This window comes from Cebus imitator, unplaced genomic scaffold (genome assembly GCF_001604975.1).
Source record: "Cebus imitator isolate Cc_AM_T3 unplaced genomic scaffold, Cebus_imitator-1.0 Scaffold36, whole genome shotgun sequence".
NCBI lineage: Eukaryota > Metazoa > Chordata > Mammalia > Primates > Cebidae > Cebus > Cebus imitator.
The window spans coordinates 4,138,831-4,159,905 of NW_016107351.1; the positions used below are offsets into that span (position 1 = coordinate 4,138,831).

The following is a 21,075-nucleotide window of genomic DNA, read 5'->3' on the forward strand; positions in this document are numbered from 1 at the left end:
AATGGAGCAGTTAATGGGTCACCCAGCAGCCCTGTAAGCTGAAGGCATCTTCCCATTGGCAAGGGTTCATATAATGGGGGTAGTGGAACTCTGCCACTTCCCTAACCATGCTGTGGTCAGGGAGTGAGCCCCCTAACGTACCCATGTCCAGGACGGGCTTCGAGAGGGGCCGGGAGGCAGGGCCCCTGCGTGCCTGTGCTGCGGTCTTACCCACCCTGATGGAAGTCTGTTAGCCTCTCTCCCCCTTCATGGGACGGCACCTGCTGCTTCTGGCTCAGACTCACCGACGGCCCCACCCCTTGTACCCAGCCACCCTTCAGTCCTGGGCAGTTGCCCACAATTCAGTTACCTGCTCATCTGAGGCCAGGACAGAGCTCACGTCCTCTTTTGCCCTTTGCCCTTGACCCTTCCTGGTGTCCAGGACCCCCTCCAGAGGCACTGTGGGTTCTCCCAGCCCCTCAGCATCCATGTCAGGCCTCACTGGCCTGGTGGCAGGTCTGTGGGCACCTCTTCTGTGCCAAGGCCTAGCACCCAGCCAGATGGGTTATTGGTCCCAGCTAGTGTGTTGGAGTGCACAGATGGGTGTGTGAATGAATGAGTGAATGAATGGAAGGCAGACCTGCCTCACCCCACACTACCACCTGGCCACCTGCATCCTCTGATCTGCGTTAGGGAGCTAGGGGCCCAGGCCAAGCACCACCTACCCATTCCCTGGCCGAGGCTGGGAGGCCTGCATCCCTCCCGGGCCCCACCCGCACAGGGTCTGTCTCTCTCCCCACTCACCCCTTCCCTGGGGAGCCCCACTAAGCCCCTCTGCTGTCTCTCCCACTTACCCTGCAGGGAGGCTATGCAGCCTACAGATACGCTCAGCCCGCTGCAGCGGCGGCAGCCTACAGCGACAGGTAAGGCCAGGTGCCAGAGTGGGGTGGGCAAAAGATGGACAAGGATCCCTTGGGGGGCTGGGCCCAGACAGGCAGGAGGCATAACCCACCTTTCCGGGTCCGGTGGGAGCAGGACTGAGTGTGGCCCTCGAGCCAGTGAGCTCCTGACTTCAGTCCCTTCCTGCTTGGGGAGGCTGTGGAAACTCCAGGTAGCAAACACCATCTCTGGTTCCCAGCCCCCCACCCCGCGCCCCCCTGCCTGTCTCGGGGGCAGATGCTTGAGTGCTTCCTCCCTGGGCAGCCTAGCCTAGGGCCTTTCCCCGTGGGTATCTGGCCCATTGGCAGCTGAGCTCCGCCGCTCTGGCCTGGGGACTGCTTGCAACCCCTCCCTCCCGGCAGTCCCTGGCTCCATCTCCCTGTAAGTCTGTGTGTGTGCAGGGCGCTGTGGCCCAGCCGTGCCCTCTAAGGAGCTGAGTTCCCTGCACAGGCGAACTGGCGAAAGGAAAGTTGTGCGGGACGCAGTGTCATGTTCTTGCGGGCGGCGTCCCTGGTCCCTCCCACTGGCCCTTCCTCTCTTGTCTTGAAACCCTCCCCAGCATTCACCCCGTTCTTTTTGGGGTGGAAGTTTGCTTTCCCTTGAGGCAAGCTCTGTGAGTACGCTTTTCCCCCCAGCGTAGCACTGAGTAGAACACACTCCCCCACCCCCGCCATCAGGGTCAGCACTCAGTGGGCATATTGAGAGTGTAGCCTATTGTGTTCCAGAAGCTTCCTTCTCAACAAGAAAGAAGGGTAGGACTTGCAGGCGGGAGGGTGCCTTGCAGATGGGACCTGGCTGGAGGGTGCCCGTGCAGTGTCTGGAAGGAGGTGGGCGGCCGTTGCCGCCCCTCACCGTGCCCACCCTCTCCATGCTCTTCCCCAGTTACGGCAGAGTCTACGCAGCTGCTGACCCGTACCATCACACCATTGGGCCCGCGGCGACCTATAGCATTGGAACCATGGTAAGGAGCCCGGGCCCACCAGCCCTGGGTGCCAGTCCGAACAGCGGGGCGCAGCGCTGCAGCTGGGGTGGGTGGCGAGGCCTTGGGGGGGAGAGGCCGAGCCTTGGTCCCGGAGATTTTGGAAGGCGCACAGCCTGGATGTGAGTCAGGAAGAGGGGAGGGCCAGCCCCTCCTGCCCACTCTCTGTTGCGGGGAAGCGGGCTGAAAGGCTGGTTGGCCCACCAGACCTGGTCCTCTGGGAAGCACCCCAGTGTGCCTGATCCATTTCCCTGACCCCATCAAGATAATAAAGTCCTGTTAAGGCCCCTCCATTCCCACCACCAGGAACACCGAAATTAAGCCAGGGCTACTCTCCTTCCCAGCAGAAGCTCCCAAGGCCCCCCCCAGGGGCTGGCTGTTTCTGCCCACGCTGCACCCCCACGGCCCGCCCGCACCACTGCAGCCCCTCACACCCAGGCAGGGAGGGCAGGCCACTGGCTGCTTCTCACCAGGCCCTGGCTCCTGGCTTCCTGCCTGCTCTTCCCCAGCCTCCTCCCTCGGGCTGTGGGGTGGAGGGCGGGGCGGGAGGTGTGCGGCGTGGCGTGTCTGTATGTGTGTGTGTGTGGCCAGCTGTCGACACGTGCAGCCCAGCTCACTCTGCACCCAGAGCTGCTTCCAGCGGACACCTGCCTCCTGTGCCCACCGGTCCCAGCCCCGGGGTGTGAGGTTTTAGCTAGCTTGGTATCCAGCATCAAAGATGAAAACATCTTGGGGAGTGAGGAGGGAGGAGCTTCAGAGGCAGGATGGATTTTCCCATCTTCCTTGGTTTCGATGACTCCCTCCAATTTTTGTTTTGTCTTTTTCCATTTTTAACGAGCCTCAGACACCCCCAGCAGCCTGTGGCGGCTGCAGTCAGTCACGGGAGCGGGTCTGACAGGGCGCGGCACAGCCCCACCCGGATGGAGGCACGACCCCCCGGCTCCCGGGCCCTCCGTGCAGCTGCACGCTAAAGGCTTTCATTAATGCACAGAGGGTTCCCTCTTGTGTCTTCGCTTTTTATTTTTAAGATTTTCTATTTTTTCCCCAATTTTTCTTCTCAACATGCTTGCCATGTTCTTCCCTTTTCTGGCAAAACCGGGTGGTTGGAGGGCGGGAGGCTCCTTCGGAGCCCTCCATGACTAGGGGCAGCCCAGGACATGGGAGGCTGGAACACCCAGCACCAGTTCTCCCCAGCAGCGCAGGGCTGGGCCGTAGGTGGGCCCAGGAGGACCCAGGGACCCCCAGAGAGCGAGGCTCTGGCACTGTGCCCAGAAAGCTTGCCTCTCCCAGCATAACCAGCTTCAGTGGCCCCAGGCTCTGGAGCCAAGGCCCAGGAACCCGCCAGGAGTTCCCTCAACCCTCTGAAGATGCCCCGCGCTGCCCTGCTGGGGTGCGAGGAGGTGGGGCTTGAGCTGGGACCCCCCTTTGCATAAGGACAGTGAGAAGCCAGACCTGGCCCAGAGACGTGAGCCAGACACAACTCAAAGCTCATGACCCCGAAGTGCTGCTGGCCATGACCCCAGAGCACCCCCACCGCTGGCCCCAAATGACCACGACAGGGGCAGGCCCGAGCCCTCTTGCTGACCTGACAACCCAGCTCCTTTCTTCCCAAGGACGTTAGGGGGAACGAACACAAGACTTAGCTATTTCTCTTTTTGGTTTTCCTTGGTTTTTTTTTCTTTTTGCTTTTTCCCCTCTTTCAAAAGGCGGTACTGATTGGCTGTTTTTCATCTTTGATGTTGCAGGCTAGCCTCTGCCGAGGAGGGTACAGCCGCTTCACCCCCTACTAGCAAGAGACCCAGCCCCTAACAGCATTCACACTGACTGCCTCTCACAAACCACACCCAACAGCCCAAAACCAGGCACAGCCACCAGGAAGACAGTGCACCCCTCCCGGCCAGCGACACGCGCGGCTGGCCCTCTGCGACTCTAAAGTCCATAGTTTTCCTCTCCAGCCAGCTGGTCTCCCCACCCCACCTGTGCTGGTGTGTGTGTCTTTGACCCTGGTTTTTCCTGTATGTCTGAAACCGTGATTTCCTATTTTGTGTTTGTTGATGTTGTACTGCCCCAGCCATGCAGGTACGGTACGCGAACCACGGGGTCCAGGCTGGGCCAGGAGACCAGGCAGCCCCCGAGCCCGGAGGGGCAGTAGCGCCCTGTGGGGGCAAGAGCCTCGTATCCTGGCCTGCCAGGCTGCACAGAGTGGCAGAAACGCCCGGCAGGGCCTCCCCCAGAGCCACCCAGCCAGCCCCACGCCACAGCCCTAGTGTGTGGCACCCTGACGCAGGGAGGGAGGGGCTCCAGGCGCCCAGTGTGGGTCCCCGGCTGAGGATGCTCCTGCCAGCCTCCACCCAGCCAACCACAGGACTAGCTGTCGCTCCTCCTTGCCCCATCGGCTGAAACTAATATTTTTAATTAAATTTTATTGACGATAATCCTTGCCGACGTAGTCACAAGCATGTCGCGTGGTGTGCGAACTGCTGTGGTCACGCCGGTCTCCGAGACTCCTTAGCACTGCTGCTGCGAGAAACGGCAATGTGGAAAGGCGTGTCCCGGCCTCTCATCAGGGCACCCCTTAGCACCACAGGGTGGAAGCCAGGCCAGACTTGCTCGGGGCGGGGGCAGGAGTGGGTTGTCCTGGAGGTACAGCCTACTCTTCCTGTCCCCAGTCCCCGAAATGTCTTTATTGGGGTACATTCCAGAAGGAAGAGGGCAGATGGGCCCTTGCTCAGGCCCTCCCTGCGTTAGGGGGACTGTAGGCAGGGAGGGCCCTGTGGCCCACGGGCCACCCCCTCCCCAACCCTAGGACTGGCCAGCCTGGCGCATGGCGCTTCTGGGGAGACACTGGCTGCGACCTCAGTCGAGCACAGCCCCGGGCAGCCGCTGGTCCGCCTGGGAAAAGCCAGCCAAGACAGGCACAGTCCTTTCCTGGGGCTGGCCTGGGGCACTCAGATCTGAACCTGCATGACAGAGAAAAGTAGCCTCAGGCTCCGAGTGTGCCACAGCCGGGCTCCTGGGACAGGAAGGCCAGCTGGAGGGGTAGGTTCCCCACCAGCCAGGGCTGAGTTCCTGCCGCCCACCAGGCCCTTGCCATGGGGAGCCCGGCTCCCCACCTCCCGTGGCCAGACCCTCACTGCCGCTGTCCCACCCGGGCTGCCTCGGGGCCTGCACTGGCCCAGCCTCTCCCCTCGCCCTGTCCTGCCCACCTCTGTCTCCTCCCATCCCGGGCTGCCTGGGCCCCATCCTGGCGTCCACCCACACTCAGCCCTGAAAGATGAGGGTCCTGGAAGCTGGGGGGCAGTTGTGGGGGCGCCAGCACTTCAGGCCAGGGGCCCCATGCCATGCGGCCCGCCGCGCCTGCCCCTGAGAAGCTGCAAGTCCTGCCTTTCTGTTTCTGTTGTAGTGAAACCTTCCAGCGTTTCCTTCTCGGACCATGAAGGGCAAAAACAAAACAAAAAAAAAAAAAAAAAAAAAAAAAAAAAAAAATCACAAAAAAAAAAAACAAAAAACAAAAAAAGATGTTAAGATCCAAGCAACAAAAAAACCAACCAAACCAAGAGGCATCCAACCAAGTCCACGTCCCGCGTCCCGGCCACACGCCCGCACCGAGGGAGCACGCCGGCAGGGGCGCTGAGGAGCCCGGGACAGGACGCCCCGCCTCGTCGCTCGTCCCCGCCCTGGCTGGCAGTGCAGTGGGGACGCCCCCCTCCATCTCAGGCAGTGGGGAAGTTGGAGGAGAAGGGGCCTCCCTTGCGGGGCCTGTGGGGGGCTCTGTTTTCGATCCGGTCTTCCTTTCCCAGCCCCCTACTCCCAAGGCAGTGTGGGGCTCAGCAGCGCGGAGCAGGCCCCGGGCCTGAGCAGGGAGGCACGCTGTGCCGGGGCGGGGCTGGCAGGGCTGGGGGTGCGGGCGGCTTTCATCCCAGGGGCTAACTGGGCCCCATCACCCTTGTGTCGCGTCCTCTGCGTCCCACCTCCCTCGTGCCCGGCAGTCCCGCCCGTGCCCCCAGCCTGGCAAGGAAGCCATCCGACAGCAGCCCAGAGCCGACTCCAACAGAAAGGGCTGACCTGGCTCCAGGACTCAGGGGCACCCCAGTGGAGAACGAAGGAACCCCGGCCAGCCAGGAGCCACTCCTCACACTGCAGAGCGTGGCCAGGCAGGCCCTGAGGCCGAGGACGTGCTGCTTCTGGCTGTCACTCGCTTTCTGGAGGAGGCCCAGGGCCTGTGCACACCAAGGCTGACCTCATGCTGCCTGCTGGGACCCGGCCCTCCCTGCCGTGCCCCTGCGAGCCCAGTCCCACCAGGGGCACCCAGGGATGGGCCAGCGCCCGGCCACACCACAAGGTTAGGAGTCACAGTGGCTGTGGGCCTGGACGGACACAGAGCAGAGGCCCACGGGAAGGGCGGGGCGTGGGGGAGCCTGAGCCCACCCCTCAGGTGTCCAGGTGGCAGGAGCAGCACCAAGGACAGCCAAGCTCTTGGGCAGGCAGAGCAGGAGTAGAGCAGGTGGCAGGGAGGAGCCCCTCTCGAGGTAGGGAGCACTGAGGCAAGCAGCAGAAACTCCAGGCTCCCGACGCAGCTCCGCTGTCTCATGAAACGTCAAAAATTTAAAAATACACCTCACTTTCTATTCAGCATCAGCTACTGAAGCTCTCGAAATGGAATTCTCCTTTTCTATTCCCGTTGTACATAGCCCCCCGCCCTGCCTCTGGCTTTGTCCTCTGTACAGAGCCCCGGTCCCTCTGCTGTTCCGGACCCCTCTCCTGCAGCAGCTCACCCCCCGGCCCAGATCCCCAGGACTGCAGCCGAGCCCCGGGCTTCCTTTCTTACCATTCTGTATGCTTCCAAGGTGTGACCATTCAAATTAACAGTATTATTATTAAGATTATTAATAAAGATTTCTTTCTTCAAACAAGGATAACTCTGTATGCTCTGGCAGCTCCCGGGCCCGGTGGGTGGAGGGCATAGCGGCCCAGGGTGCAGGATTGGGGCCAGGATGGGACGCAGCCCTGCCTTGGTCTGTAGCCAGGTGGCAGTGGCATCAGAAGGCCCTTCTAGGCAAGAGACTTTCCAGTCCCAGTCCTCGAGTCCATGTGGGTCCTCTGCATCCCACCCCAGGATGGGCTGAGTGGTGGCAGCTCATGGTGGCTTTGTGTTACCTGGCCTGCCTCAGTCCCTTCTTTCCTGGGCACAGCACACGCTGGGCACAGCATGACCTCACAGAGCAGAATGCACCTCAGGAGGCTGGGTGTGGTGGCTCACGCCTGTAATCCCAGCACTTCGGGAGGCCGAGGCAGGCGGATCACCTAAGGCCAGTTCAGGAATAGCCTGGCCAACATGGTGAAACCCTGTCTCTACTAAAAATAAAATATTAGCCACCTGTGGTGGTGCATGCCTGTAGTCCCAGCTACTTGGGAGGCTGAAGCAGGAGAATCACTTGAACCTGGGAGGCAGAGACTACAGTGAGGTAAGCATGCCACTGCACTCCTGCCTGGGCAACAGAGCAAGACTCTGTCCCTCCCCCTCGCAAAAAAAAAAAAAAAAACCCAGGAGGCAGAAGGGTTAGACCTGGGGGCCACAAAGCTGTGCTTGGTCGATCCAATGCCAGAGCAAGCACGGACCTGGAGGGTGGGGGGACATGGTACAGAGGCACATGTGGCTGGTGCCCCAGCTCGTTCTGCACCCCGGTCTAGCCCGAGCTGGGGCCCATGAGGAGCCGTGTTGCTTCAAGGTGAACCCACAAGAGCTAGAGCACAGCTGCAAAGGGTCGGCTGAAGACGGGACGGGAAGTTGAGTGGCAGAACCTGAACCCGGAGCTCAGACGCCTAGGGCTGGCAGGGGCTGGAGCTGGACAGGGAGCCAGCGTCTGAGGCTGCGCTGGCGCTGCCCTCGCCCATCACACCAGGACTCCAGCGTTTTTCACAGTGTCGGATCGTTTATTTCAGAGCAGTTACAGCTGGCAGAGGGACACAGGCTTACACGCCAGCATGTTAATTCTCCCGCACGCGAGCCCTGCGCGGCGGTGGGGCTGGGGAGCCAGGGCGGTGTGTTTCTGCCACACGCCACGCTCTGCTAAGCCCCCTTACTCCTAATTGCTTGCTCACCAGACTGTGAGAAAATAATTGCCATTATAAATTTTCCCTCCTCTGCATAAAATATTCAGAGAAACCAGCACTTAAAAGACTTCATGAAGGAAGGGCAGCATGCATGCTGCACACCCCCACCGCCGCAGAGGACACGGAGAGGCCAGGAGCCCCTCCCCAGATTCCCCTGGTTCCAAAAGGGAAAGAGAGGCTCAAAGGGTTCCCAGGAACCGTCACAGCCGAAAAAAGTCAAGTCAGCTCGTGTTCACCTGCCCTCCACCCAGGACAGCGCCCGGCGGTTTCAGGCCACAGGGGGTCAGCAGAGGGACCCTCCTGCCCCACATCCTTGGCAAACGCTTCTCCTGGGACCACGCGTGAGACATGGAAGAATGTTCCAAATTAGACAAAAGCCCAGACCTTTAATCCCAGGGCCTTGTGCTTGGCACGAGTACCCAGGCAGGCAGGGAGGATGGAGAAAGAGGTGGATTTCAGCCCCTGGAAGGAGCCCCGGCTCAGAGCGGCTGCTGGGCACCAGCCTTGCCCTCCTCCTCCGCATGCGGGAGCAGGTGTGACTGGGCTGCCACCTGGTGGCCTCTGTCCTCACTGCAGGGCGAAATGATGGGGATGCCAGCCCTTAGGTGTGGGCTCTGGCTGGGGTCACAGGGCATCCCAGCCCTCAGCACTGCCCAACATCAAGGGGACCCCCACCGCCAGCCCTATGTGGCCTGGGGGTGAGACCTCCCCCAAAAGCGAGGGACTTCAGGCCACTGACTCCATGGAAGAACCACAACAGACGCCACCCAGACCAGCCACAGGATGACCCAAGGCCGTGGGGCCTAGAGACCATACCAGGAAGCTTCCTGGGCAGCCTAGCAGAGGCCTGGGCAGAGGGGAGGCAGCTAGAGAAGAGCCAGAAGGACAGAAGGCAGCCTGCGGTGAGGACCCCGCCCACGGCGAGGACCTGGCCTCCCTCACTCCCCACGCACCCGTGCTGCCTCCTGCTCAAGGGTAAGCCCGGAGGTCTCCGTGGTGCTTGGGTGAGGCTAAGGGAGGAGGTGACGGAACAGAATAGGTGGAAAAGATCCCACGTCTCCTGCAGCTCCTTCGTGCAGGAGGAGGCTGGGCTGGCGTGGGGAGCAGATGCTACTGCCGGCCTGGCCTGACCTGCGACCTGAGCCTAAGGGCAGCTTGTCCAGAGCCCACGGTGTCTCGCTGGGCAGAGGCAGGGCTGCAGTGCAGACTGCCTGAGGGCCACTTCCCAGCACCCCCACAGCCCAGAAGGGACACAGCAGGGCCAGGGGCTGGTGAGAACGCTGCAGAGATGACCTCACGCTCAGCAGCACAGTAAATTGCCAACACCAGGGAACACGCAGCAGCGGGGCTGGCCCGCAGTGCCCACTCCTCAGGGGAAACGGGCCTTTCCCACCAGGAGGCGGGGTCTCCAGCACATCCTCTCCCAACACCTGCAGGCAGCCCCACCCCGGGACCCCCTGTAGCTCGTCCTCATCCTCAGGAACGTCTTGGGGCCCACCCCAAAGCCTGCCTGCACAATCTAAGCACAAACCTTTCTCATAGTTTCATCTGCAGGAAAAAAAAATCATTCTCAGCCTCAGCATCTTGTAGCCTATTAGGAAATACCCTTTATGGAATTTTCTGTCCTAAACATCCTCTCCTCTTTCATGTTCACATGGGAACCATGTACCGTGGGGAGGGGGCTAGGCAGAAACAGAGGGCCCGCCACTCACCTCGCAATGACCAACGCTGCAATCCCACCGCTTGGTGTCCTGTCAACGCCCCCCCCGCCCCCGCCAAAAAGCCACAGCACTCAGCCCGGGGTCTTCCGCCCCAGCCCCGGGACCTGGGTCTCACCGCCACTGCCGGCACTTAGCAGTCCCAGCGCAGGCAAGGGCCAGATGGCCGGGAAGAGGCCTCAGCCCGAGGCCAGACCACCAGGCCTTAGCATCCACTCACTCGGGGGCCGAGTAGAGCAGAGCCGCCCGGCCCCACTCGGCCTGAGGCACCCGGAACCCTTCCTTGGGGACAGGCTCCACCAGAAACCCAATGCGACGATCCTGGCCGGGCCCAGCGGCATCCACCAGCAGGTCCACTACCCGGTACTGGGTGGCAAAAGCCAACCCCAGGAACGTGGGCCTCTCTGGCCTCGGCGGCGGAGAGCCATCGCCTGTCCCTCTGTAGCAGTGGATCCGGAAGCAGCGGACTTGTGGCAGGAGGAAGGACCAGTGCAGGGTGCAGCTGAGCTGGAGCAGAGCCGGGGGTCCCTCCCACTCCGAGGCGGCCAGCTGCCAGCGGACGTGAGAGACAGTGACGGCCTGCACCTGAGGCAGTGGGGCCAGCAGGCTGGCAGCATCCACCACCTGGCAGGAGAAAAGGCTCGGCATGGCTGGAAGCCAGGGGGCTGGGAGAGGGCGCCCCCACCCACACACTTCCCCTCTCTGACTCCCCCACCCCAGTTCCCCACTGAACCCAAGAAGGGAGCAGCCTGGGGCAGCCTCCACCCCCACTCAGCTGGACAAACGGCCAGTCCAGCCCGAGCCCCTCTGGGAAGTGTCACCTGGATCTCTCCAAGGCGACAGGTGAAGCTCTCCTCCTCCCGGCTACCCGGTGGCCGTGTGAAGCAAACGAAGAGGTCCCGCAAGAGGCACCCACGGAGGCTCACCTCGTAGCAGCTGCAGGGGCCAAAGGGCTGATCACAGGCCAGGCTCAGCCCAGGGTGAGCCGGCCCAGAGACCCCAAGCCACAGAAGGGGGATCCGTCCCAGGGGCAGCGGGGACCCCGGGCCGACAGCAGGGCTCCCAGCAGCTGTCCTGGGCTTATGTCTCAGAGCTGCCCAAAACCGGGGGCCAGCCCAGGGCCCCTCCATCCCCCCAGCTCTGGGGTTTCCAACAGAGACTTGAGTGAAGGAGGTGGACTTACTGCTGGACCCAGCCCCCGCTCAGCTGCCGGCCGCAGCGGCTCACCCATCTGGCCAGCTTGGTGGGAGGTACCCGGAGGGGTCGGAGGCTGTGCCTTGAGCTTGTTTCTGCTGGAGGAGGAGACATGGGACTTGAAAAAGAAGAATCTCAAAGGAAAAGGCGCTGGGAGGGACCACCGAGGGAGCCCCTGGAGTCCAGAGAAGAACCCCCGTGACGCCAGATGCTCACAGGTACTGAGAAGCGACCAGGCAGAGCTGCAGAGGAGCTCAGCAAACGAAATGCGTGTCTGGATCAGCCACGCTCTCACCCGTCCTGGCTTCCTCCAGCCTGCTGTCTCCCCACCCCGTCTCCTCGCCCCTCTCCACATCTCGGCCAGCAGCAAGGCTGTGTGCAGCTCAGGTCTCTAGGAGGGGCCACTGTCTACCCTGCACACATGCCTCAGCGGCCCAGCGAGGCCACAGGGCAGAGGCTGCGGCTGAGAAGTGAATCTTCCCTGTCCAGGCCTTGACCACAGCTGCCCTGACTCTAGCAAAGGCAGGGTGTACCCTCCACTGTCCACACCAGCTCCTCCCCACTCTCCATGAGCCTTTCCACACCTCTGTCCCCTGAGCTCTCCCCGCGCAGAGGCAGGCCTGGGCCCCCATGGCCTCACCATTCAACACTGAGATGCCACTGATGTGACAGCTGCCAGCATCCCCCGTGGTCAGCTCCAAAGCAACCGTGACATCCGTAGGCCCTTCAAGCTTGTATACCATGGACAGGAAAATTTTGGGGGGCACGGGGACCTGCAGGGAAAATAACCTGGGGGAGAAAGGTCCTGTGCTAAGTGCCACAGAGAAATCATTGAGAAATAGAAGCCAGCTCCAAATCACGTCCGACAGCCCCTCCCTTGGGGAACGGGGTGCCTGAGCAGCAAACACTCCCACAGAGTGGTCCTATCCATGGCCAGGGACAAGCCCTCCCCAAGGCCAGATTCTTTTCGTGGGTTGAAACATCTCAATTCTGAAATACTATAGGATTCCCTCATATGGGGCATCTAAAGTATCCAAACTCACAGATGCAGAGTGGAGGGTGGCTTTGAGGGGCTGGGGGAGGATGGGGGGCTAATGAGCAACGGGGAGAGTCCAGTCCTACAAGATGACACAGCTCTAGGGATCTGTCCCCCAGCCATTCATTTCAACATGGTGAACATGGTACATTTCATGTGAATGCACTTCTGACCACAATTTTAAAAAACCAATCTGGGTCTGTCCTCTGTCCTTGTTCTGACCTCCACTGCCCCATCCGCCCAGTTCCGCAGCCACCACGTGTGACAGGAGAAGCTGGTGGGCCCGCACGTCCCCCGTCACTCACCCACCTCACAGCCACATTTCCAGCCTCCGACGGGATCACACCCCGGATGAGCAGGGAGCTGCCCCCGTGCCAGGCGTCCTCCAGGCAGCAGTGCGTCCTCACCCAGCCCCGGCCATCCCCTCCCAGCCTGTGTTCTCCAAACAAAGGCTGCATCTCCTGAGCGCTCAGGTGGTACCAGGGCCCCACCGTCTCCTCCTGAAGAAAAGGGCAGAACGGGGGCACTCAGCAGAGGCCAGCAGCGCAGATGTGCCTGGAGCAGCAGGGAGGGGCAGACCACCACCGTGCCTTCGAGCAAGCCCCAGGCTCCTCCCACCTGTACCAGCTGAGGCCGGAAGACAGACACAATGGAAAGCGTACACCCACCTGGCCGTAGCAGACCCTCCGTGCACCCATGCCCAGGCAGAAGGATGTGACGAAAGGCAAAGAGCAGATGCTATGTGTGGGCAGATAACGCTCCAGCCGGCCCCAGAACCTGCCAGAGACATGGGGGCAACAGCCCGGTCCTGAGGAACGGAGGGAGCCTCCCAGTGTCCCTCGAACTTGCTGGTGGAAACTCGAGGCTCTCCTGCACCCTCCGAGACAGGACTTCCGGGAGGACTGCAGCCTCCCCGGCTACGGAGATGTTGGACACACATCTGCAGGAAGCGGTCGCTGGGTTTGGTCTCTACCCAGAAGCAGCCAGCGTGGTAGGTTTCTTCTCCCTTCATCCTCCTTTAACCGCCCCCCCCCCAGGGAGGGTCACTAAAGAGCACAAACATGTCTTATCAGAGAAACCAGGGACCCTTCCCACCCATCAGCCTGTACTAAGCACCCAGGATGGCAGGACTCACTTGTCCTGGTTCTGGAAGAAATGCTCCTTCTCCAGACACTCGTACACCCAGCCAGGAGCAAACAGAGCCACAGAGAAGCCATGCTTCCGGATCAGCTCCAACGACTGAGGAGACAGACATCAGGGAGACACTGGGCACGTCAGAACCACAGAGCCCAGACAGGCTCCTGGACGCCGGTGACAGGGGTAGGGGCTTTCAGGCAGCTGGGAAACAGGAGAGGGAAGCTGTCCGACCCCTCCCTCCTAACTGCACGTGGGGGCTGCAGGGCGTCACCCCCGTCATTCCACAAGCCAGCCAGAAGAGGGGGTGGGAGAGGCGGCCAGGCGGTCAGCGCAGCTGCATGGGCAGGAGGAGCTAACGGGCTGTGACTATGGTCCTCTCGCCCTCTGGTACACCTCTCATTCCATTATCAGAATCCCGGGCAGCAAAGAGGCTCTCCTGTTACTGGATTAATTTACTCATCCGAAGCTAAATTAATGGCTGACAACATCCCTGGGGCTCTGGGAAGGGGCAGGACTGACAGGCCAGAGGCAGGCAGAGCCCTGCGCATCCCACGCCAGGGGCACCAGCCCGGCCCCGCTCCTTCCTCCATGCTAGCGTGACCTGCCTTGCCAGAAAATGCTCCCTCGTCATGACACCTGCTGCTCCCCAAACCCTGGGCGCTTCCCCTGTCCTCACCCCTGAGCCTCTTGAGAGGTGCAGCAGGCCCCTCCAACACCGCCCGGGCTTCCCTGGAGGGGAGGTCAAGGAATGCAGCAGGGACAGGAGTCTTAGGCCCATGAAGACCAGACAGCAGGGCACAGGGTGCCTCTGTCAAGTAACACCCACGCAAATACACACCAGCCAACTGTAGAAATGGCCGGGAAGGGGTTTCAGTGGGGACACAGCTTGGCCAGACAGGACACCCTGTTTCTCAATGCCACAGGGTCCCTGCTCCGGAAAGAACAGCTGCTGTAGTCCCTTTGAGATGAAGATGGGAACGGAAGGTCCGTGAGGAAATGAGGTCCCAGGGGAGGCACTGGGCCATGGCCCTGGGCAAAGGGGACCACCCACCTTGTCTGTATCAAATCGGCCTCCGACCACGTTCCCCCGAGCAAACACGTCCACGCCCACATACACGTGGGCCCGGCGCTCCCCTGCCTGCCCCAGCATCCGCTCCAGGTGCTCCTCCTGCCAGTTATAGTTGGTGAAGAAGCCGTCACAGGAATCAAAGAAGACCCTGAGGGACAAGGACCTGCTGTGAGGCCCAGAGGGACAGGGCCACCACCCCACCCCACACAGTCTCAGCCTTCCCCCTCCTAGAGCCCAGAGGCACCTGCAGTTCACAGGCTGGGAGCTGCCTCCAGGACCTAAGACACAGCCTGGTCCCCAAGGGCAGGGAGCAGCCCCAGATGGTGACCTGAAACCCTCGCCCAGCATCCATGATGTCTGCTGAGGCTCAGAATGTTAAGAGAACTCTTTGCCTTCTCTGCGTTTTTCCCCAATGCAGTCATATATGCGCTGCCTCCGTGAGAGAGACTGTGCCCGCCCCTCATGGCACGTGGCACCCGCCCCTGGAGGCACCGCCCCTCACAGCCCCGTCTGCAGGCTTGCCTGTTGTGCTGGTTGAGTTCATTCTGCCATTTGAGCTGCCCGCTCTGCACCACACTGTCATACCACAGCACCAGGCCCCCCGGGACCTGCCGGTGCAGCTGCGTGGTCAGGTACCGCAGGAAAGGAGGCATGTTCCCCACGGCGGCCAGCTGAAAGAGACAAAGGAGGTGAGAGCATCGGTGAGCCCCAGATCCGTCTAACTGGAGAAGTATCTGGCACCGGACAGACGAGGACGCAGAGCAGACGCATCCACAGGAGAAGCCGCAGTCCAGAAAGGCCTTCCCCGCCACGGCCTCGAACGTGGAGTCCAGCCAAACAGACGACTGTCCTTTCTTATTGCGGCAGGAGGGACACCAACGCAGAAGTCAGGAAAAGAAAGAGCACGGAAAGGGAGGAAGCCCAGAGAAGGAAGCCACACACCCAGCCCCAGCTGCCAGAGGAGGAGCGGGAAAGGTGAGCCAGCCCAGGAGGTCGGAGGAGAGTCCGTCTCACTACGAGTAACTAAGATTTCAGAGTCGGCGCTGCCGCCACCTGTAGCCCAGGTGTGGGGTGAGGTAAGGCCAAGGAAGGAAAGAGGTGGAGGTGGGCAGCGAAACAGCAGGGGGCAGGGGGTGGGCGCGGGCCGGGCGCTCACACTCAGTGGGTTCTCGATGTTGATCAGCCAGCCATCGAAACGAAAAAACTGAGCGATCTGGACCAGCTGGTTGGCCACTGCCTGGTATGAGCGCTCGTTCCCGGCCAGAAAGGCTTCACAGAGCTTCGCACCTTCATTCCACTCCGTGATGAACGTCCCTGTGAGGACAGCAGAGAAACAAGGTCGGCCGCGGGAATCGCTTTCCCTCCACCCGTTTTCAAAGTGAGGTTCCCGAACCGGCAGCCTCAGTATCACCTGACCACTTGGTAGACATTCAAATCCCCATATAGCTAGTGAATCAGACGCTGCCAACGGGGACCAGCAGTCGTGGTGACGGAGGGCCATACACAATGAGGACCGAGGCCACAGCCTCCGCAGCACTGTTCTAAACCCAGGAGTCGGCAGACCGTGGCCCTGGGGCCCATGCCTGCTACCACCCGTGTGTGTACATACAATTTTCTTGGACACAGCCCCGCCTGTTTGTTTAGCTGCTGTCACTCTAATAATCACCACAGTGACCCAATGGCCTGAAATGCTGAAAATACTGTCTGATCCTTTCCAGAAAAAACCTGCAGGTGCATGTCCTGACCGACCGAGGCGGCCCTCAGCGAGGGGCTCCGTGCACTGAGAAGCAGGCAAAGCCCGAGCCTCCTAATCACCGGGTCCCCCGGCGGGTGAGCTGAGTCTGCCTGAGACGGAGGTGAGTGCCTAGCTCTTACCCAGCACACAGACCCCCTGCCTGTGGGCAGCGTTGGTCCAGCCCACCGGGGGGATGGTGACTGCGTGGTGGCTGAAGTACACAAAGACGTCGACGTGCTGCCAGTGGTAGAAGGCATAGGGAGTCTGTGCTGCCGAGCCCTGAATGAACCTGGGGAAAGAAACAGCATGGGGCCGGCTGCGGCGGCTCAGGCCTGTATTCCCAGCACTTTGGGAGGCCAAGGTGGGAGGATCACTTGAGCCCAGGGGTTTAAGACCAGCCTGGGCAACATGGCAAAAAACCACCTCTCCCCCTAAAAGTGAAAAAACTTGCCAGGTGTGGTGGCGCGCACCTGTAGTCCCAGCTACTTGGGAGGCTGAAGTGGGAGAACCACTTGAGCCCAGGAGGTCAAGGCTGCATTGAGCCCAGATCGCACCACTGCACTCCAGCCTGGGTGACAGAGTAACACCCTGTCTCAAAAAAAAAAAAAAAGAAAAAAAAATAAGAGTCGGGTCCCAGGAAACAGAATAAGGACACAGAGACCACAGGGGGTCCCCAAAGGTTTCTCCTTAGTTCCATTCAGTCAAGACTCCTGGAAGCCCACCATGTCCAGGCACGGTGCAGCCAGGGAGAGAGGCAGGAGCCAGCTGCCATTCCTGCAGCCGAAGACAAAGCACTCTGACCGGAGCATTAGGCATTTGCCATCGAATCTGATGGACGGAGCATCGCCACTCACTATGAGCAGATGAACAAAGGAGAGAAGGGAAGGGAAGCAGGAAGGCTCATGTCAAAGTCCAGTCTCTGCTTGCCCCTTCTATGCAGAGGGGCAGACAGTCCCTCAGGACACAGTCTCCTGGAATTCAAAGGTTGGGGCTGACAGCAGGGTGAGCTGTGCCCAAGGTTTCATCATCTGCCTCTGTCTCTACCTTGATGGCTGGCTCAGACTCAAGCCTTCCCATCAATTACAGGGTCCAAGATTGTTTTATGGACATGTAAAAGCGCCACATGGACTCCTTGGTAGCTTTGGATGGGACATCTGCAGCTGGGGCGTGTGACATCTCTGTGCATCAAAGCCAGAGCCCAGCGACCCAGAACAGGATCAGAGCTCAAGCAGAGACAAACACCAAAGTGCGTGAGGATTCGAGGGTGGGGGCCGGCAGCCGAAGGGGACCCCTGCCTGCTGTGCCCCCTCCAGTCTACCAGACTGCAAGTCAAGGAGCTTCAAGGAGTCAAAAGGGACATAAGACATTGCCTAAGCCAGTCTTCCCCTTTTTTTTTTTTTTTTTTTTTTTTTTTAGAGTCACAGTCACTCTGTTTCCCAGGCTGGAGTGCAGTGGCTCAATCTCAGCTCACTGCAATCTCTGCCTCATGGTTCAAGCAATTCTTCTGCATTAGCCTCCTGGCTAGCTGGATTACAGGCACCCGCCACCATGCCTGGCTAATTTTTGTATTTTTAGTAGAGGCAGGGTTTCACCATGTTGGCCAGGCTGGTCTCAAACTCCTGAACTCAGGTGATCCACCTGCCTTGATCTCCCAAAGTGCTGGGATGACAGGCATGAGCCACTGCGCCCAGCCTGATCATCCCTTTTTACAGATGAACACTGAGGGCTGCCTTCCTCTCAGTGCAGTCCCTCCAGTGCCCCTCTCCTGACTCCCTGCCCAGTGCTCTTTCTACACATGGCACTCTCTCCCACCCCTCCAGCCCCTACCCCTACCCCAGCAAAGGAAAACAATCAATGTGAGTCCAGGTCCTCACCTGTCATCCAGGTACCCGCCCATCATGTCATGGCACAACAAAGTCCGGGGCCTCTGGCTGCTCAGAGGGGGCTGGCGACACGCCAGGGGCTCCAGGGCCACGTTAAAGCCATCCTCCATGTGGGGCGTCCATGCCAAGAGCTCCTCCAGCGAAGACAAGTAAAAGCTGATGGGTTTAGTGGTGTCCTTGTCATAATATCTAACTGGTCCGAGGACAGAAACATCGAGGAATGAATGGAAATTATTATAGGATTAATGGAAACACTTTGATAATAGCAGAGAAGGAACATGAGAGGGGGTGGGGGCTGACCTGCCCCGAAGCCCCAGGCGTGAAGGTGGAGTCAGTATTCAGAGCCTCCGTCTCCTCACCTGGCAGGGGGTCCGAGGAAAAACTGACCACTTCTCGAAAAACTGTCTCTTCTTCATCATCTTTGATTCTAAGCAAAGAAGGAGTTGTACATTTATAAATTTCTTTTAAAAATAGACTTAGAAGCAAATGGACAAGTTTCACCTAAAGATGGAGGGAGAGAGATTATCTGGCTGACGCTTTTAATATTAACTATAGAAACATTGTATAAAGCAATGAAGTAGCTATAAAAGTCCTGAGGTCGCCTGTATTAGCCACCAGAGCTTGGCTTCTGCATGGACACGTGGCAATGATTACTCCCAAGAATAAAACTTACCCTAGGCCAGACGCAGTGGCTCACGCCTGTAATCCCAACACTGTGGGAGGCCAAGGTGGTTGGATCACCTGAGGTCAGGAGTTCAAGACCAGCCTGGCCAACATGGCAAAACCCTGTCTCTACCAAAAATACAAAACTTAGTCAGGCATGATGGCACACGCCTGTAATCCCAGCATCTTGGGAGGCTGAGGCAGGAGAATCGCCAAGGTTGCAGTGAGCCAAGATTTCGCCACTGCACTCCAACCTGGGTGACAGAGCGAGATTCTGTTTCAAAAATAATAAATAGAATAAACCTTACCCTCTAAAGCAGCCACCCAAATATCACACTCCAAAGACCAGACATATACACTTCACAGGGTCCCCAGGATTTGCTATGGCCAAAGGGCAATATCCAAATACGCAAAGTACAGAAAGTTTCAGGTCATAAGACAGCAGGGGCCAGGCTTTCCACCTTCCCTCCGCGCCTTCCATGCTGTTCATGCATGGATGCTACAGGGAGAAAGAGTTCCTTCAGCACATTAACGTGGAACGCCCCTGAATACATCTCAAACCACTTCCTGTTAAAAATTTATTTTATTTTTTATTTTTATTTTTTATTATTGTTTGTTTGTTCGTTTTGAGATAGAGTCTCGCTCTGTTGCCAGGCGCCCGGCTGGAGTGCAGTGGCGCGATCTTGGCTCACTGCAACCTCCACTTCCCAGGTTCAAGTGAGTCTCCTGCCTCAGCCTCCGGAGTATTTGGGATTACAGGTGTCTCCCACCACGCCTGACTAATTTTGTCTTTTTAGTAGAGACAGTGTTTCATCATGTTGGACAGGCTGCCCACAAAATCCGGAACTCAAGTGATCCACCCACCTTTTTAGGCCAGGCGTGGTAGCTCATGCCTGGGATTACAGGCATGAGCTACCACGCCTGGCCTAAAAAATTATAATTATTTTAAGATCAGTAAGACACTGCAGTGACTATCGCCCAAGGCTACTTCTTTGTTCACTGAGCTGTCATCTGTCTGCACCCCACCGCCATTCAGAGGCCTGTGGCCAAGAGTCCTCGGTAGCTTCTGCCACCACCAAACAGACCCGGGTCCTCCAGAATGGCACTGAGAGACCCTGAGGACTGCAAGGCTGGGGGCAGATTCAAGCAGAGATGCCACAGAAGGTGCTCCTCTCCACCCTCCTTTTCCCAAGCCCCCTCCCTTGTTGATGTCCTTATTATCCTTCAGCCGCCCCCTCCTGGGCCTTCTCAGAGCAATCCTCACCCACACGAGGTCACCTCTGTCACCTGTCATTCCTCCACGAGGAGGGAAACAGCCATCTCCACATTCCTCCTGTCCAAAAATACCTTTCCCGCCAGCCCCCATCCCGCCATCACGAGGCTGAAATGCCAGCAGTCTCATTGCTTTGGGTTAAACAAAGCTACGGCTGCAGTTTCCAGAAGCCAAGTCTGTGCTCCTAACTTCCCCTCTCCCCGCCCCGCCCCCGCAACCTACTGAGGGGGGGTTTGCTGGGCGGGCAGATGTCCCAGAAAGGAAGGAAGCCTGGCCCAGAGGGGCACGTTCGTCCCTTTCCGTCTCTGTGCCTTGGCCCATTCTGTTCCCCGCCGCTGGATACCCTACTCCCACTCTCCACCTGCTGAAGGCTTCCTCCTCCCCAAAGACTCAGTTCTAATGTCACCCCTGCAGAAGGCCACCCCTTCCACCAGCCGGCATCCCCTGAGCCACGAGCACCGCCGCCGGGATCTTCCGCACAGACAGGCGGCGTGGGAGGCAGGGGTCTGGCCGGGGCGCCGGGATTCCCGCGGGGCCCCACGGCCACTCGGGTTTGCATTTCTGGGGGTCAGGCACGGGGGCCGGAGGCGGTTGCCCGGCAGTGGCGCAGGGACGGCGGGAAGGACAGGGACGGAGGGGCGCTGCCACCCGCTGACCCCTGCTGTGCTCGGAGCCGACCCCGGCGCCGGCCCCCAGCCCCTCGGCGCCCCCGTGCGGGGGAACCTCGGGCCCGCAGATCGGGGGGCCATCCGGGCCCCGCAGTCCCACCTCCTCCCCGGCCGCCGCCGCCGCGGCCGCGGCTCCTGCTCCTCCTCCCGCGTCCCCGCCTCCGCGGCCGCCGGCCCCTGCCGCTCCCGCTCCCGCCGCCGCCGCCGCGCAGCCGATCGGGTCACCGCCACCGCCGCGGCCTCCATGACACCGTCCGCGCGGGTGGCGCCTCGCCCGGCCCGAGAGCCAATCGCAGGCCCAGGCCAGCCCCCGCGCCGCGCTCGGCCAATGGGAAGTGCGCAGCGCTCACGCCGCGCTGGGAAGGGACTCCGGACCACCGGGCCCCGCGGCCTGGACTTTGTAGCGGAGACAGCCCGGGGGCGGGGCCGAGGGCGGGGAGGGGCGGGCCCGAGGGCGGGGCGGGGCTGCGGGCGGGGCTGCGGGGGGGGCGGGGGTCGGGGTGGGGCCGGGGTCGGGGTGGGGCCGGAGGCGGGGCCGGGGCCGGAGGCGGGGCCGAGGGCGGGGCGGGGCCGCGCGGGAGGAGGTCGAAGGTGGGCGGGGCTGTGAGGGAAGTGGTCTGGGAGAGTTCGAGCCCAGGGTTCGCCGTCGTTGTTGTTGTTGCCCATCTTTGGGTATGAGTCCAGGGTT

The 21,075-nt window shown here is 60.3% G+C and overlaps 2 protein-coding genes across 17 annotated transcripts in view; one reads left to right on the forward strand and one right to left on the reverse strand.

Moving 5' to 3' along the window:
- RBFOX3 (RNA binding fox-1 homolog 3) overlaps positions 1-5,369 on the forward strand; it is a 511,304-nt gene extending 505,935 nt beyond the window's left edge. For 7 of the 11 annotated variants that reach the window (XM_017524971.2, XM_017524970.2, XM_017524968.2 and 4 more), the window contains 3 exons: positions 841-902; positions 1,801-1,879; positions 3,643-4,332. In XM_017524971.2, coding sequence (XP_017380460.1) covers positions 841-902; positions 1,801-1,879; positions 3,643-3,687 — 186 coding nt within the window. In that variant the 3' untranslated portion in view covers positions 3,688-4,332. Of the gene's footprint in view, positions 1-840; positions 903-1,800; positions 1,880-3,642; positions 4,333-5,300 lie in introns of those variants that run through there. The other 4 variants (XM_017524979.2, XM_017524978.2, XM_017524969.2 and 1 more) reach the window with 1 other exon arrangement.
- A 4,230-nt stretch (positions 5,370-9,599) lies between these two features.
- Positions 9,600-20,633, reverse strand: ENGASE (endo-beta-N-acetylglucosaminidase). 6 transcript variants are annotated; one of them, XM_017524961.2, is made up of 14 exons: positions 20,488-20,633; positions 18,143-18,210; positions 17,775-17,976; positions 16,041-16,189; positions 15,322-15,479; positions 14,688-14,836; positions 14,148-14,313; positions 13,095-13,198; positions 12,628-12,736; positions 12,269-12,459; positions 11,564-11,712; positions 10,913-11,021; positions 10,551-10,665; positions 9,600-10,353 (listed from the first exon to the last, which is right to left on the reverse strand). In XM_017524961.2, the coding sequence occupies exons 1-14, from the start codon at positions 20,631-20,633 to the stop codon at positions 9,946-9,948; spliced, it is 2,223 nt and encodes a 740-aa protein (XP_017380450.1). In that variant the 3' UTR covers positions 9,600-9,945. The 6 variants fall into 6 exon arrangements, with proteins under 6 accessions (XP_017380450.1, XP_037593135.1, XP_017380453.1 ...); XM_037737207.1 differs by lacking the exon at positions 20,488-20,633 and having other exon boundaries at positions 17,775-17,972; positions 18,084-18,443; XM_017524964.2 differs by lacking the exon at positions 20,488-20,633 and having other exon boundaries at positions 18,084-18,443.
- Between the last annotated feature and the right edge of the window lie 442 nt (positions 20,634-21,075).

Bases quoted from the DNA above. Each gene is read 5' to 3' on its own strand.
- ENGASE (XM_017524961.2), bottom strand. From the start codon at position 20,633: ATGGAGGCCGCGGCGGTGGCGGTGACCCGATCGGCTGCGCGGCGGCGG. The intron at 17,977-18,142 runs GTGAGGAGACGG...TCCTCGGACCAG, and splicing joins TTCCTCGGACCCCCTGCCAG to TTAGATATTATGACAAGGAC. The intron at 16,190-17,774 runs GTGAGGACCTGG...TTCTTTCCCCAG, and splicing joins GGCGGGTACCTGGATGACAG to GTTCATTCAGGGCTCGGCAG.